Here is an 18027-nt window from a genome sequence, read left to right as displayed (position 1 = left end):
TAGTACCGCCACCCGATTTGAAGAGAAAGAGTAGGCTAACAAAAGAGCAACCTGAATTTAGAGAAGTGTGAGTGGAGCTCTGCTACTTGCGGTTCGAGGACCCGCCCCCCGCGAGAAATAAAGACACAGGGACACATGGTATTTGGGTTAATGGGTAAAATAAGGCCACAACTTTATTGGTTAGAGCAAGTGAGAGGTATTGGCTTAGGCATTGGACACCCTAGCAAGCATGACTCAACCCTGCTCCGCGGGGGGTCATATCAGGTTAACACCCTGAGGTAGGAGCCTGTTGATGCAAATACAACTGAAAGCTCCCCCTGGTGTCACCGGGGTCTTGCCATGGCCCTAGCCCCCAGCAGGGCATCGGACAGGATCCACGACCGCCGGATCCCTTAAGGGGATACCCCTATAAGAGGAGGGTTGGATGATGGCCACAACCAGTCCTCGAACACACCAGACAACTCCATATTCCAATGCCTACCACCAAATACCGAAACAAGTTGTGACGAATTACTACGAGGTAGGCGAGAAAACCAAGAGGCCGGTGCCAATTAGCCAATTGGATAAAAAAACTCCTACCAGGCCCCTTGGGCAACCAAAGGAGACCAACCGAAGTCCATAGCAGGGTCAAAGCAAACACACTAAGGGAAGACCTAAAGGGAGGGTGGGCGGGAGATCCGTTGAGGAGCAGCAGCAGAAGGGGGGATTCGGATACTGCCGCGCTGTTTTAAAGCAGGTAAACCCCGCCCACGGGCCGGCCCTATTGGCCAGCCAGGGGCCTGAGAGCGCAGCAGCAGGTAGAGGTGAAGCAGGGGGCCGGACACGCCCCCCCCTGCTTGGCACGTAGAGCGGGTCCCGCCCGCAAAGTCTCCCCTCCCTGAAGAGGAGAGATCTTCCTGATCCTCTCCACTTCACCTGATGATTGTGTTCTCTGGGTTGGACCAGCTTGAATACAAAAGCAGAGGAGTGGGGTATGGATAAAAGGTGCCTGCCTGCCTGGCCTCTCTCTCTCTCTCTCTCTCTCTCTCTCATACTCACACAGAGCTGACAGGGGCTGAGAATGGGCACATTATTTGCTCAAGGTCATCCAATAAGCTGCTAGATTTTGGGGGCTAACCAAAGACTCCTGAGCTATTAGGAGTCAAGGAATAAACATACGAGGTCCTCTTGTGGATCAGGAATTGGTTAAGTTCATTGAAGCAAAGGGTAGGAATAAGTGGACAGTTCTCCAAATGGAGAAGAAAATGGGAGTCTCCCAAAGATTGATATTATCCCAAAGATTGTGCTTTTTAACTTGTTCATAAATTATCTAGAGTTAAGAGGTAAACAATGAGGTGGCCAAGTTTGCTGATGATACATCATTGCAATCTTTTTTTGTTTCAACAAATCTGAACAAAAGAGTTCCAAAAGGACCTCTTCAAAGTGAGGTGGTGGAATGGCAAATGCAATTCAAGTGTAAAATTATTCACGTTGGGACAAAAAAGCCCTCTTCATTTCACATATAAAATGGGGTCAAAATTCATGGGGTCAAAACTGGCAACGACAGACCAGGACTGAGGCCTTGGGGGTCATAATTTGGGGTCAATTTGATTATGAGGACATTTATAATTCTGCTTCTACCTGACCGTGGAATACCCATGTCTGGACAGCACTGGCAGACCTTAGTGTGGAAGTGTTAATTGTCTGAAAAACAATGAACAGATCACCTTTTTAGCAGTCAGTGAGATGATGGGAAGCAGCTATGCCTGCAAATATCCACAGCTGAAGTGTGCTCTCCAGCAGCAAAGGTGTGTTTGTGTATGAGAGAGAAGCGGCAGAAGTCTGATTCCCCTGGGGAAAATATGATGTCCATACTTGGTGTGGTTTGCCTATGACTAATGGCAATCAAGAACTTTGGAGGAATTGTTCACAACAGCCAGTCAATGCAAAGATGCAGCAGATTTGCCTGAAATAAAGGTGCTTCTAGTGAATAATGTCATCTGAAATGTATATGGGGGCGATTCCCTCCACACTTCCTAAAACCCATCCATGGGAGCTTCATAGCCTGAACACGATTTCCCCACATCCAAGCCCAATAAAATTTCCACACACTGTCTTGTCTTTAGATTGTTTCAAGCTGAGACACTTTACCTTTACAGAGAAGCCTCCACCCAAGGCCGATTCTGATTTATTTTTCATATTTTTTATTAATTTTCCAAAAAGTGCTATATAAGGTGCTGCAAAATGCACTGTTATTAAACAGGATCTAGTGGCAATATACATGGTCCATATACAATCATAAATCACTGTCGAAGAAATACAGACGTAAAATAAAATCAAAATAAATAATCCACAGGTATGCAAATGCTTGGAAGGCAGCAGCTAGAACCATTTGTAACATAAACATAACAGTTAAGACAAGGTTACCAGGCATGAACCCTATTATACCAATGAAATACAATCAACTATCAGATTTTCCTTCTTGTTAAATTTCACCCATTTTGTCTTTAAATGCCATCATTTTTCTCATTTGCACACAAAAAAGTCACACCAAAAACACCTACGTACTCAGTGAGCCCAGATACAAAGTAGATCTCTCCTCTCCATCCCATCCCTCATCCATTTAGGGCCTTTTGGAAATCCCAGCAGCTTCAAAGGATCACACATCCAGAGCCCCCACTCGACTGTTGTCTCATCACAGAGTTCAAGCGCTGGATCTCGCCCTGAAGCCTGTTGACTTCTCGCTGGAACCCTTCTTCCTGAAGCCGCCTCTGCTCCTAAGGAAATGGCAGGGATAAAGAATAAAGTCAATGCCAGTTCACCACAGAGCAAAGATGGAGACTGCAATAGAAGAGATGGGGACAGAGCTAGGCCAATTCAGGTGGTGAATTGAGACAGGTGAGCAATTGCTTCCTCCTCCCTTCTCCATATGCCCCCAATCCAACTGCTTCTTTCCCCTAATGTTAGGTCCCTGAAGACTCTCTCAAGATGACACAGGCATCCTCAGTCAACTAGAATGGGGCCATGACTGCCATCTTGCACAAACTGGCCCTGTGATTCCTGAAGGATGTACAGTCATACCTCGGTTTAAGTACGCCTCGGTTTGAGTATTTTCAGTTTAAGTACTCCACGAACCGTCTGGAACGGATAAATCCACTTTCCATTACTTTCAATGGGAAGGTTTGTTGAATGATTGTGTAAAAGTGTCATTATTGTTTCACTGTACCTTTAAGAGTCAGGAAAGATTTAATGACTGGGGCTCTGCAGCTGTGGAGCAGCTCTACAGGTGTTGCTGTGAAGCTGATGATGCAGGGTATATCAGGGGTGTTGTGTGTTGCCTCTGTGCTGGGCGTTTTCCCAGTGTGCTCTTGGTGGGTGTTTTGGTTGTGTGGGTATTTTGTGCAAGCCTAATTTAATTTTTGTTATTTTTCTTTCTCCATTAAACCAAGCATTTGTTTAAGCCTTGGTCTCTATGTGTAAGTTTCTCAACCAGTTTCTGCTGACTTTGCTTTTAACCCTAACATCTTGGTTATGGGCCCAGTGGTTGAGCGTGGAACTGCACATGTTAGTTTTTGGAGAAAGGTTTAGAAAGGTGTTTTCCTTCTTTTTGCTGCAACGGTTTTGTGGGCTGGTGGTTGAAAAGTTCCAGCATGGCAGACCGTGTTGCTGAGGCTGAGAAGGCTTTAACATTCCCGCAACTAACGGCCGAGAACTACAGTTTATGGTCCTTTCGCATGGAAGCACTTCTAACTTCCCGTGATGTGTGGAAGTACGTGACCGAGGACCCTCCTGCTCCTGTGACCGATGCCTGGTCGAAAGGTGATGCTAAAGCAAGGGCATTAATTAACTTGTCTGTTAGTGATCAGCAAGTTGTGTATATAAGAAATAAGAAGACTGCCAAAGAAATGTGGGACAGTCTTACGGCAGTGCACATTAGAAAGGAGTCAGCGTCTGCTCTAACATTTTTTAAACGCCTGTACCAGACAAGGCTGCAGCCTGGAGGCGACCTGGCAGCACATTTAAGACATCTGGAGGCGATACGCGGCGAACTAATTCAAAGAGACGTAGATATAACTGACATTCAATATGTGTTTATTATTCTTTGTTCTCTTGGTGAAGACTATGATGCCATAGCTAGTCAGATATCTGCTGTACCTCCAGCAAAATTAACTGTGGAAGGGGTAACAGCAAGATTGATGGGCGAGCTGGACAGAAGGGAGGCTTGTGGGATTAGCACTCCTATTTCTAAAAATAATGAGGAACGCCGTATGCAAGTCTGTGGTGATTCATCTGCTTTCAAAACTTCCAAGCATTGCTGGTTTTGTAAAAAGCAGGGGCACCTTGCGAGGGACTGCAGATTTAAAAAGCAAAATGCTTCAGGGTCTGTTCCATTTCGTAAATCACAGACAGCAACCCAGCAGTCGGCAGCACATCGTAAAGATGGACGTGAGCCGCGAGCATTCCATGTTCGTGAATTAGGTCGTAAAGTAATTAAAGATGACACGTGGAAATCGTTTGTAGTAGATTCCGGGGCGTCAATTCATCTTTGTAACGACCGAAGTCTGTTTGTTTCTTTCGAAGAGGAAATTGGCACCATTCATCTGGCCAACTCCGACGTTCTACAGTCGCTTGGCAGAGGTACTGTGAAACTTGACTCCTTGAACATCACAATAGCAAATTGCACTTACTGCCCATCAGTGGACAATTTATTATCAGTAAGTTGCTTTGCACGCCAAGGAGTAACTGTGTGCTTCACAAAATCACTATGTGAGTTCTACAAAGGGGGAAAACGTGTATTGTATGCCAGAGAGTCTGAAGGTTTATATAGACTATATTTTAAAAAGCATTCACAGCCACCTGTGAACTGTAGAGTAACCCAGCCAAGTCAGGGGCTGAGAAATGTAAAGCCTCACTCCGGATGTATTCATGAGGCGCATAGACTTTTGGGACATTTAAATTTCACAGATGTGATAAAGACAGAGAAGATTGTTGATGGACTAAACTTAAAGCCATGTAAATACTATATGCAATGTGTATCTTGTTGTAAGAATAAGATAAAAGTTGCAAGAAAGGGTAAATGCTCAGGCAGGAAAGTAACAGAGCCATTTGAACGCGTGCATTGTGATTTAGTAGGGCCACTCCCTCCTTCTTTAGGAAATTCAAAATATTGGCTTACTCTTATTGATCAGTACAGCAGATATTGTTTTGTTTACACCATTGCTGAAAAGTCACAAGCACTTGAGAAGTACAAGATTTTTTGCAACTGGGTAAAAACCCACTTTAACAAACCTATAAAGCATTTGTTTTCTGACAGGGGGGGAGAGTTTGTTTCTGAGGAATTTTCACATTTCCTGGAAGCGCAGGGGACTGTTCACGAGTTGTCCTGCCCTAGAAGTCCTTGGCAGAATGGGATTGTAGAAGTAGTGCAACGTGATTTGCAGGCAGGTGTTAAAACTTACTTGCATGATGCTAATTTGGGGAAAGAATATTGGGCGGAATCTCTTCATGCCTATCTTTTTGTTAAAAACAGATCCTATCATTCTAGTTTAAATGTTACACCCTATGAAATGTTGTTTAAAAAACGCCCTAATTTGAAATACCTGCGAATTTGGGGTTCAGACGTTATTATTCACTACCCTGCTAGACACAAGTTGGATGAGCGTAGTGTTCAAGGAAAGTTTATGGGCTACCAGCAGGGGGCGTACAGAGTTTATGTACCAGCAACTGGCAAATTTCATATTACCAGAAGCATGATTGAAACTGTAAATTGGAATAGAGTTGCTATTTTTCAAGATAGTGATGGTTTAGATAATGCTGATGAGGAGGAAGTAGAAGTAGAAGAGGGAGAAGCTGGAGCAGGGGATACTAGTGAATCTGAAGACGAAAAGCCTGTTGTGTCTGGTGATTTGTTTGAAAATTTAAAGACACAGACACCTAAAGAAAGGTTAAGTTCTTCTGAGTTTTCTGAGAGTAAGAAAAGCCCACAAGAGTCTCAACAGTCTGATGATAGCAATTTACAGTCTGAAGCTAGAAGTCCAAATAGTTCTACTGATTCTGAAGGGCCTAGCTCTTCTTCAGGACTAAGACGTTCAGACAGAAAGAGACAGGAACCAAGACGGTTTTCAAAAGAGCAGTTATATACTGTGTATGCCAATAAAGCAGTTTTTGAGCCAAAATGCTACAACGATGTTCAAAAATTACCTTTGCATGAAGCTGTAAATTGGTACAAAGCTATGGATGCTGAAATAGCTTCTTTAAAAGAGCATAACACTTGGTCTCTTGTACCACAAACTCCAGACATGAGAGTTATTGATTCAAAATGGGTTTATAAAGTGAAAATGAATGATAAAAACGAAGTTGTAAGGTACAAGGCTAGGTTAGTAGCCAGAGGTTTCCAGCAAATCCCAGGTGAAGACTATGATTTGTGTTACTCACCGAGCGTAAAATATGAATCTGTTAAGCTTTTGTTAAAAGATGCATCCCAGCGTGGACATTCTGTCTATCATGTAGATATAAAAACTGCCTATTTGTTTGCAGATTTAGAAGAACAAATTTTTATGCGTGTCCCTGATGGCGTAATCACCACTAAAGGAGTAGTGTGCAAACTAAATAAATCTCTTTATGGTTTGCATCAGAGTGGTAAAAACTGGCATCAGACTTTAGTGAAGGAATTGCTGAATTTTGGTTTTACACAAGGCAAGGCAGATAACTGTGTATTTACAAAAGAAAATGGAAATTCTGTGACCAAATTATGTGTGTTTGTAGATGATATATTAATTTCTACAAGAACTAAACATGAATATACACAGATAGTGTCACTGTTACAAGAAAAATTTGATGTGGTAGAATTAGGCAAAGCTAAAAACTATATATCCATGCAAATTGAAGAAGGCAAAAATGGTTCTTATCTGATTCATCAAAATGCAAAAATAGATGATCTTGTTGAAATGTTATGTTTAAAGAATGCAAATGGGAAAGAAACGCCTATGGTATGTGGTTTCACTTTTACAGATGGCAATAACACGTTCTCTGACAAAACTTTGTATCGCTCTGCCATAGGCAAGCTCAATTTTATTCAAAGAGTTTCAAGGCCAGATGTAACTTATGCTTTTCATTTTCTGGCAGAATTTGTAGAAAAACCCACTACCCAATGCTTCAAAGCTCTTAAGAGAGTGGTGATGTACCTCAAACACACAAAACATTATAGGTTGGAATTTACACCATCTATTGACAAAGGTTTTGAAATATATTGTGATGCATCTCATGCTGTAGAGCAAAATAATTACAAAGGTACATCTGGTATGGTTTATTTTTATAATGGGTGTCCTTTTGAATGGAAAGCACAGAATCAAACGATTAATTGTCTTTCTTCAACTGAAAGTGAGTTATATGCCTGTACTCAGGCCATTCGTGATATAGAGTGGTATTTACAAATATTTGAAGACTTAAAGATGCCAGCATCACTCCCAGTAAAAGTTTATCTCGATTCCCAGAGTGGACTTGCTATCCTGTGCTCAGAAACCAACACACAGCGCACTAGAGTGTTGAGATTACGTTTACAATTTGTAAAGAATTTGATTGCTGACAAAACAATTGTTTTTGAATATGTCCCCGGTGACAGACAAGTTGCAGACATCTTTACTAAAGCACTTCCAAAAGTTGCGCATGAAAGACATGTACAAAGTTTGTCTCTGTTTCACAATAATGAACTGCAGGGGATATGTTGAATGATTGTGTAAAAGTGTCATTATTGTTTCACTGTACCTTTAAGAGTCAGGAAAGATTTAATGACTGGGGCTCTGCAGGTGTTGCTGTGAAGCTGATGATGCAGGGTATATCAGGGGTGTTGTGTGTTGCCTCTGTGCTGGGCGTTTTCCCAGTGTGCTCTTGGTGGGTGGTTTGGTTGTGTGGGTATTTTGTGCAAGCCTAATTTAATTTTTGTTATTTTTCTTTCTCCATTAAACCAAGCATTTGTTTAAGCCTTGGTCTCTATGTGTAAGTTTCTCAACCAGTTTCTGCTGACTTTGCTTTTAACCCTAACAAGGTTCGCTTCAGATTAAGTACGCATCTGGTTAAGTACATACTTCCGGAACCAATTGTGTTTGTAAACCGAGGTACCACTGTATGTTATAGAGCTCCCCAATGGTCACATGTCTCCAGAAAAAATAACCATGGCAAGAGAGACAAACCAGACCCCATCCACCATCCAAAGAGACAGTAGCAGTAGCAGTAGCAGCAGCAGCAAGCTTCCTTCCTTCTTCTCTGCCAGAAAGAAGACTCAAAAGAACGTTGTGAGTAAGTAGTAGTGCCTGGGGTTGCTTTTTTTTGTCTTCCCTCCCAATCCCTTTTCTTTTTGTGCTGTATCTTTTAGATTGTAAGCCTGAATGCTTACAGGTGAAACTCAGAAGATTAGAATATTATCGAAAAGTGCATTTATTTAAGTAATGCAACTTAAAAGGTGAAACCAATATATGAGATAGATGCATGACATGCAAAGCAAGATATGTCAAGCCTTTATTTGTTGTGATTGTAATTATTTGTCGTTAGGCGGGTCAATTATAAATGGAATGTAATTAATGAAATGTAATAGTGATGTTTATTTTTGTATTATTGTAACTATTTGTTTTATTACTGTGGAATTTCCAAAAGAAAGCATTTGTAAAAATAAATATAGAAATAAAAAATAATAAGTTGCATTACTGAAATAAATGCACTTTTTGACGATATTCTAATTTTCCAGGTTTCACCTGTATTACTGATTGTTGTGAGCTGCTCAGGAGGCATTCTTTGGCTAAAGAGTGGGGTAAAAATACATGCATAGAAATTGCATGCATAGATAGTGTCTTATGGGACTCTGGCCTCTTTAGTGAAAGCTGGTAAAAGGTAAAGGTACCCCTGACCATGAGGTCCAGTCGTGACCGACTCTGGGGTTGCGGCACTCATCTCGCATTATTGGCCGAGGGAGCTGGTGTACAGCTTCCAGGTCATGTGGCCAGCATGACAAAGCCACTTCTGGCGAACCAGGGCAGCACACGGAAACGCTGTTTATCTTCCCGCTGTCGCGGTACCTATTTATCTACTTGCACTTTGATGTGCTTTTGAACTGCTAGGTTGGCAGGAGCTTGGACCGAGCAACGGGAGCTCACCCCGTCGTGGAGATTCGAACCACCGACCTTCTGATCGGCAAGACTGCACAAATGATCAGGCTTACAATACTATGGATATTGTTACCTGGAGCTTTGCATTCATCACCGTCTCATGCTCTGCCAGTAGCTTCCTCCTGTCCTCCACCATTTTTGTTTCTAGCTGCCTTTTGTGCTCCTCGAAACTCTTTTCCTGCTGCTGGGCCCTCCGGACAGCCTCATCTTTCATCTTCTCGTGCAACTCTGCTTCCCGGGCAGAGGCTTCAGCCTTGACTCGCTCCACTAGAGGGAAAGAGAGATGGTGAATGTGAATTGTACATTAAGACACAGGTTGGCAAAGGCTGCATTAGCGTATTTGGAGGCTGTGTACATACATTGAAATCAAATTTAAAAACACAGCTTCCTCTAAATAATTCTGGGAACTTTAGTTTACCCTTCACAGACCTACAATTCCCAGCGCCTTTAACAAACTAAGTTCCCAAGATTCTTAGGGAAGGGAATGTGCTTTACGAGTGGTATGCATGTAGCATTATTATTATTATTATTATTATTATTATTATTATTATTATTGGTGTGTACTTAACAGTATACAGCACCATCAGTTCTTTTTTTTTGGCTGCATCACATTTCAGCTGGGCTACTGTGAGAGCTCAGTATCAGGGCTTTTTTATATTAAAAAAACCAGCTTTTACAAATTATCATATCATTGAAAGTCACATCGTTATTTTAATGAACTTCAGTCTAGTGGGCCTTTCCCACTTCCCTTGATCAGATGACAAGAATCTTCCCAGCAACATTTTCCTCTTCCATCCTGTGGTCTCGGTCAAAGTCACCCCTCCACAATGGCCACTACAATTTTTTTTTGTTTTGTTAAATGGCAGGTCTGATCATTGTACCCTCCAATATGTTCCTAGTTTGGCTTTCATTCTGAGGTCTGGGAATTGGTAGGAATCAGGAACTAACAAAAGTAATAGGAAGTGGGGACTCCCACCTCAGACGGAGGAGGCTAAAACTATCCCAGCCAAGATTGTTATGGGTCTGTACGGTCTCTGAACTGGGGCTCACCTTCAACCTCCTTCTGTTTGTCTGTGAGGGTCCGGTCAGCCTGCAAAATGGATTGGGCTGCTGCCTCCTTGGATTTCAGGAAGTCTTGCAGGGCCTGGGAAGCCTAAAGAGGAGAAGAGGGGTAGATTGAGGCATTGTTTGGCTTTGTGCTTTCATGCAAAGCTATATGCAGTAAAGAATTAGTTACAGGTAGGTAGCCGTGGTGGTCTGCCGTAGTCGAAACAAAATTAAAAAATTCCTTCCAGTAGCACCTTAGAGACCAACCAAGTCTGTCATAGCTCATACCAATGACAAACTTAGTTGGTCTTTAAGGTGCTACTGTAAGGATTTTATTTTATTTTTACAGTAAAGAAGACACTGCAAAAATCTGAAGGCCAGACTAGATATGGCAGGGTAGCCATTTGTACTTTATCTAGATTAATGGCCCAATCACATCTGGAGCTAAGCTGGGTCTGTGAGAGACAGTGAGGTGTATTACTTCAAGTGTATAACTAAGACTGTGGAGGTCCAGGTCCAGGTCCCCCACACAGCCATGAAGCGATCTTGGAGTCTCTCTCTCTTTCTCTCCCTAGCAGCCTATCCCACAGGGTTGCTGTAAGAAAAAGGTAGGGGGAACACAACTCACACTGCCTTGTGTTCCTTGAAGAAAAGGCAGGATATTCATTAATCAATTAAAGCAAGATGTAATTTATCCAAAAAAAGACATTTCCTCCTCTGCTTTACCCCAAGGCATACTGTCCTTTTAAGCAATCCTCTCCCACCCTGACTCACTTCAGGATCAGAGCTGTGCTGGGAGAAATGTGGTTATTGTGCTGAGCAAAGTGCAGGCAAGGCAGGGGAGTGAGGCAGGGGTTACATTTATATCCCACCTTTCCTCCATAGAGCTGAAGGTGACGTACTTGGCTCTCGCCCTCCCTATTTTATGCTTGCAACAAAGCTGTGAGGCAAGATAGCAAGGGAGCAGTGACTGGGCCAGGATCACCCAGCGGGTTTGTAGGGCTATGAACCCTGGTCTCCCAGATCCTAGATCAGCACTCTAACCATTGCACCACAGTGGCTCTTACAGTGATGCTGACTGGGATGGAGCGACAGCTCTGGAGAAACCTATTATAGCAAAGGAACAGTGAAATAGTTATAAGGAGAGGATTTATCCCTGGGGGAAGCTAAACGTGGTTTGTGGGTGTGTTGCATGTCCTCTTATCCCTGTGCCTACAAGTCTGACTCACCATGAGTCCTTTCCCAGGCACCAGGTAATACTGATCCACCTTTTCCTTCTGGTCATCCAGAAAGTGCTGGTAGCCCCCAGCCACAGAATAGCTCCCCTTGCAAATCTCCTCTTCCAGGTCCTCGAACAGCTGTGTAAGCACAGCCTGGCAGCGATCTGATGAGGCCTGCTCATTGTGAGAACAGAACTCTAGAAGCTTGGCATGCAGCTGGGTCTGAAAGAAACCAGAGGGAAGAGTGGAGGGGAAGAGAGAAGGGGACACAGGGTGAGATGCAAATGGTGCTTCCTAATGGAGAACAGTCCTATATTCCCTATTACAGGGATTTCAGGGTTCCCTCTTGTTGCAGGCACTAGCCCCAGTGCACCAGTGCAAAGGGAAAGCAACGGATAACATGGTTCCAAAGTGTGTCAGTGTATGAAATAAAATGACTTTATTCCAAAAGTTGGCTGTTGCTCTACTTACTCTCCCAGCCCCATCAACCAAATAAGCAAGTTAGCCCCCAGAATGCCGAATATCCCCAGTATCTGAAGAAGTGTGCATGCACACAAAAGCTCATACCTATGACAAACTTAGTTGGTCTCTAAGGTGCTACTGGAAGGATTTTTATTATTATTTTTGTTCTGCTTTTTAGACTTATCATAAATACCACTGGGCGGGGGAAGGTAGAAAGAAGCTTGCATCTTGCACGTGGAGACCCAGGAGGAAGGCTGCAATGCCCTTGAAATCCATGAGAAAAACTGACTCTTAGATACAGATAAGAAAGTCCAATCTGCTGAGTGCCAGCTGGCTTCCCATTTGTCAACCCAGAAGGAGAAGTGATGCATGGAAGGGCTAAAATACCCAGGGGTTATTCACATTTACCTTTCCTCTGCTCTTTCCAGGCACAATCAGTGCTTTAAAGCTCAGAAAGAGCAGGGCAAAAGGTGTGTGGATAAGGCCTCAAATAACAGGACCTGCTGCAAGTCTACTTTGCCTGAAAAAGGTGGCCCTTCTACTACCCTCTGTCCTCTCCTCAAACTGGTTCTCCCACAGTTAGTTCCTCATTCTAAGCACCTCCCTTGGCAACAGGGTTACTTTTTCATTCCAACAAAACCAAGTGGCTGCCAGATGTTCAGTGTTCCTGAGGGCATCTTAGCTCAACTCAACTAGCTCCAATCAATGGCCAACACAACCGTGCTAAGGAGCTGGATCTCATCCCTTGACATCTTGGCTACTCAGTCTCTGAACTAGGACAGGAATGAATACACTGCCCTGTAGAAAGGAACCTCCCATTTCTGAGTATCCAACTTTCCAACCAACACAAAATCCTTCTTGTTTTCCCCATATCAGATATGGAGAGCCCCTTATCTCATGCCCACTGGTGAGTTTATCCCCATACCCCAAGTTCTTTCTGGTACTCATGATTGACATCCTTGAAGGCTCGTGCCAAGAACACTTTAATAGCCTCCTTCTCATATTGGGCATGCACTTCCAGCAGCTCCTCAATAGTCTCAGTGGGCAGCTTCAACTGTTTCTCCATCTCAGCTTCATAGTATGTAATGGCTTCGTGCACAGCAGCTGTGTTCTCAATCTGCGCCAAGGCTACCACCGCGTTCTCTATGCAGGGTATGGACCCACTGCAGATGGCGTCCACATAGGTCACCACCAGGTGCCCCAATGCTGCAAGGGGTAGGAAGGGAGAGAAATATGGTTTAATAAGGTATTAATGTGATTGAATATGATATGAGTAAAACTGGATAAATGATGAACTAATGGCCCAGAGTGTCTGGGGAAACATAGCCTGAAGGTCTGGGTATAAATATTATTTATTATTATAATTAAGAGATAGTTCAGGATATATGAAAAAGCTCTCAGATAAGTGGTAATGGTCCAGCACAAATTGTACAAAAGTCTGGGGCAAGTGGAAGTGTGGACAGACCCTTAGTCTCTTGTAGAAAAAACAACTACGTAAAAAGTATTCTGGTCCATAAACAAAAATGTATTCCAGTCCATAAACCCTTCTGCTGCATACTGAAGTTCATGGTGAAACCCCATCCTCTCCACCCAGGGTTCCCCATGAGCCACTCAACCCACGCCCTTTGCCTCTACTCACATGTCCCTGTCACTGTGTGCCCTCCCTGGATGACTTTTGCCTGAGCTTGCTCATGAATATAGCGGCAGAAATGCTGAACCTGCACCAGAAAGTCAGGATTCAGTTTAGATTCAGGTAGGTCCTCCAATTCCTCTAAATCTCGCCTTGAAGCCGGGCGGTCAAAGACAAAGCACTTGCGGCTGGGGAAATACTGGCGTATGCATTTCTTGGCAAGGTCCAACTTCTCTGGGTTGTCTAAGACAGAGAGAATCACAGATAAGATTATTGTTGTTGCTGCTGCTATTATTTAGTGCCCCCTTGGCTTGGCACCCTGTGAGGGGGAACGTCCCACACTGTCCTAAATACGGCACTCATCCAGGCTAGGAGCCCTCCAACTCTCAGTACCTTTCTTCCTCTTCAGGGCATTCTCCAGATATTCGTCTTCGGTGATAGGTTTCCCATTCAGCTTCAGCAGTAACGAAAAGTCACGCACAGCCCAGATGAAAGCTGGGAAGAACCTGAGAAAGTCACCTGAATCTTCCTCTTCACCCTCCTTTGCAGGTGTGCTCTTCACCTTAATGCGCTTAGTCAGCTCTGTCACATACCTGGGATCACACTAAGGAAATTACAATGCCTCTTCCACTTCACAGGGCAGTAATCTCTCAAACACCTCTCACCTTTCCTCCTCTATCCCTCCTCACTATTCCTAAGCCCCTTATTAGAAATGTCACCCAGTTAAATAAATCTTGCTTCTAGATAAAAACAGTAGATCCAAATCAAAAAGCACAATTCCTTCATTTTCAGATGATGTATGCATGCGACATAGCAGACACAGTACTAGAAGAGGCATTCCTTGTGCGAGAAGGCAGAATGACTCTCTTAAGAAGGCAGTTGCCCTCTATTGATAAAAATCAATAGGACTTGCATTTAAATGAATTAACAGATTTTTGCTGCCTGATTGGAGAGGTGTCTTTTTTAGTGCTGTTTCCCTCCCAAAGAAATCTAACCAGCTAACTGATTAAAAATTGCTGTCTTATTTATTATCACATTTTCGTTCATCTTCGTTTGAATTTGTCCATTCGTGCTTCCTGGAAACCAGTGCAGTGTCCCCACTAACTGTGACCTACATTGCGCCATCCAGTATTGTGAAAATAAATGTATGTACTGTACAAAGAGGCATTTCCCAGTGTGCACACACAGCTACATTGCTACCAAAAGCATCTACACCATCTATTCTGACTGCAAAGCAGGAAAACTGGCAGTGAACTTCCTGACACCATTTGTACAAAGGATACTGCAGTTTCTCCAGAGCATATTGGTCAATGGTGCCCATGCTGTTGTATACAAAGGTGCTGCTTAACAGAATGGACAAAGCAAAAATCCAGGAGTCATTCGCAGTATTGCTCTGTAGGGTGGGATATAAGTAATTAGTGCAGAATCCTGTTACACACTTTATCTGCACCTAGGCTGCATCCCCACACACAGTAAATAACTCTGCCTGGCTGATCCCTTTCTGCTCGCACTACCTCACCTTCCTCACCTGAGAGCTGTTAAAGTGCTCCTGATTAGCCTTGTTCTCCTGTCGTATAGTTGTTGTTGTTAATTAAGATTTATATACCACCCTTCATCACAAGATCTTAGGATAAAAGGTAAAAACAAAAGTAAATAGTTAAAGAGAACAAAACAATACCCCCAAACACTTTTAAAAGGCTGTAGAATATTAATCAGCCAAAGCCTAGTTGAAAAGGAATGTTTTTGCCTGGTACCTAAAGGTATACAATGAAGGTGTGAGGCACAAACGGCAAGCCCTACCTGGAGATATCAGGGATTGAACTTAGGACCTTCTGCATGCAAGGCAGCTGCCCTAGCACTAAGCTAGGGCCCTTTCCCCATACAATAGCTGCTCTGTGTCTCCAACTTACCTTCTCCACATCGCCTAGCCCCTCTGTGTCCAAAAGCACCAAGGTGTGGTCAGGCTTTTTGGGGTGAGGAAGACACCACATCCAGATGCCCATGGTTTGTGCTTGTATCGTGGCCCCCAGAGAGAAGCCTATAGGGATCAAATGAGACAGGAATAAGGAGGGGATCAGCAGTAACCTCAGAATCTGGTCCTCTTAGTGTGGAATTCTCCAATATCTGAAAAAGCAGTTACCTAAATGAAGTAACATCTGAATGTACCTTGCTTGCCCCATCCAGCCCGAAGTCTCTACCCACCAACACCTATTCCTTCTGCAGACTCACCTTTCTTCTTTTCTGCCAGCTTGTTCATGAGGTAGGACTTGCCAGTGCGGTACAGTCCCACAATGGCCACCACCACCACGGGCTGCTGGATGCTCTGCAAGATCTTCAGGGCTTCCTGGTTGACCCGCAGCTCTTCATTGGGGTTGTTCTCGATCAGGCACATTGGCTCTTCCATGATGCTTGGCTGAGCAGTTCAGAAGGCAGCCCAGGAAAGAAGCTGAGGAATCTAAACAGACAAAATGAAATTCCAAGCTCTGCTTCTGCACTCAGGTTATTTCCCCTGGAAAGGCTGGGTCAAGGTTGGGAAACATTTTCCCCAAGGGCATTTCCTCTTGGGCAAGCTTCTGGTCCGGAGCAGTGAATGTGAGTGACTCCTACCATTTTAAAATATCAAAATGAAAGGACATATTTCAGTTAGGCAAAATATCTTGAGGAGAGTGCAGAGCAGGGCTGGTGAGAGGTGTAACATGGGGAGAGGAGGTGTGGTCCCAAGGCCTACTGCAGGGTCCCCAAACCAAGGCCCGGGGGCCGGATGCGGCCTAATCGCCTTCTAAATCTGGCCCGCGGATGGCCCAGGAATCAGCATGTTTTTACATGAGTAGAATGTGTCCTTTTATTTAAAATGCATCTCTGGGTTATTTGTGGGGCCTGCATGGTGTTTTTACATGAGTAGAATGTGTCCTTTTATTTAAAATGCATCTCTGGGTTATTTGTGGGGCATAGGAATTCGTTCAGATATTTTTTTCAAAATATAGTCCGGCCCCTCACAAGATCTGAGGGACAGTAGACCGGCCCCCTGCTGAAAAGGTTTGCTGACCCCTGGCCTACAGGGTAACATTGGCACCTGAACCCGAGATTCCCCATCCTTTAGCTAGATAAAGGAAGGGCTGCCCATAGGATCTTTGAATGCTTTTCTTCAAGAACTATGAAACTATTCATTCACTCCAGGATGAGCCCTATCATTAGGTAGAGGGGAGGGCAGCTGTTTTTGTGCATCAGGAAAAGGCTGCAAATTTTTTATTTATTCTTACTGTGTTTTCACTGCCAGGGAGGAAAACAGACATTTTCTGGGATTTTCTGCCTCAGGTGCCAGAATCACTTGACTACTTGCTCAATCCCTTACATAGCCAGCAAGAAGGGGTAGGAATGGAAAGCATTTGCTGCTTCACCATACTCAGCAAGATGTATCCTGCCAGTCCTGCCTTGATTTGGCCCAAGGCATTCCTTCCCCAGCCTGAAAGTCTGAAATCCAGGGCTTGTGGCTGTTTCTCTCAAGCTAACAGCTGGGCAGGACTGTGGAGAGAAAAAGTGGTACTCACATAGTGAATTTTCTGGCTGGTCTGGCTTGGCAGCAGTCGAGGAAAGGATGAATGCTTGGGGCAGTTCACAGCACTTCTGCTCTGACTGCAAACTCCAGTGGCTGTTTATGGTAGGGCTCACATGACTTCCCCTCACTAGATGCTTTGACTGGAATTGTAGAATTGCTTAAGGAAAGGTTTCAGTTTCCCTTTTGGTTTCCTGTCTTAACCAGCCAGCAGGACTGCTTGTTCTCAGCTGACCATAGAAGGAGGGGTGAGGGAAGGTGCTGGAGGCTGGAAGATCCCACTGTTTGAGCAGGGCAAACTGCACAATCCCTTCACAAAGCCCTAAATTTGAAACGTGATGTGCTGCCCTGTAGCTGCTTGGCTCCCAGCACTTGGTGACTCAGCCCACAGCAACGGCATTTCCGGTCAACGTCAGTGCTTAAGTCAATATGAAATTCTTGGTGCTGTGAGGAGGGAAGAAAGTGGAACCCATAAACCCACAATGGGAACACTGTTTTTGACACCTTGATCTTTGCTAATTCAGCACAGAAAGCTTTTTCAGTGCTGGCACTAACTGATGTTTCCACAATGAAAGACTTCTGCCTGTGTTCTCCAAAACAATGTTGCTCTTATGCCTCTTTCTCAGAATGAGCATCAGCAGTTCCTGGAAAATAGGGTAGCAATTTCCAAAGATAGAGATGTACGAGAAGAAAGGAATGCAGCTCAGTGGTACAGCATCTGTTTTGCATGCAGAAGGTCCCAGGTTCAGTCTCCAGGTGGGGATGGGACTGGAGGAATTCTGGTCTGAAACAGATCAGTTGCCCCACATTTTTTTTCAAATGGCAATGCAATACAAAAAGCACAGTCTATGACAAGGGGTAGCCAACACAGATGCTGATTTGTCCTTGTGCTTAAAAATAAATGTTGCCAACAGGCCACATGGTGCTTTACAACAACAACATAAGAATAAGCCACACAAGAACTTGCAAACAAAAGCA

The 18027-nt window shown here is 43.9% G+C and overlaps 1 protein-coding gene across 1 annotated transcript; it reads right to left on the bottom strand.

The window, feature by feature from the left end:
• Positions 1-1953: 1953 nt before the first annotated feature.
• On the bottom strand, positions 1954-17211 carry LOC118087558 (guanylate-binding protein 1-like). The gene is made up of 11 exons (XM_035120324.2): positions 17045-17211; positions 15726-15951; positions 15407-15534; positions 14780-14889; positions 13890-14089; positions 13506-13739; positions 12792-13072; positions 11414-11626; positions 10188-10290; positions 9211-9404; positions 1954-2756 (listed from the first exon to the last, which is right to left on the bottom strand). The coding sequence occupies exons 2-11, from the start codon at positions 15898-15900 to the stop codon at positions 2631-2633; spliced, it is 1764 nt and encodes a 587-aa protein (XP_034976215.1). The 5' UTR covers positions 15901-15951; positions 17045-17211; the 3' UTR covers positions 1954-2630.
• Positions 17212-18027: the final 816 nt, after the last annotated feature.

This window comes from Zootoca vivipara, chromosome 6, assembly GCF_963506605.1.
Source record: "Zootoca vivipara chromosome 6, rZooViv1.1, whole genome shotgun sequence".
Classification (NCBI taxonomy): Eukaryota; Metazoa; Chordata; class Lepidosauria; order Squamata; family Lacertidae; genus Zootoca; species Zootoca vivipara.
Note: the sequence above shows the minus strand (reverse complement) of the source record. Positions and strands in the feature narration are given on the sequence as shown.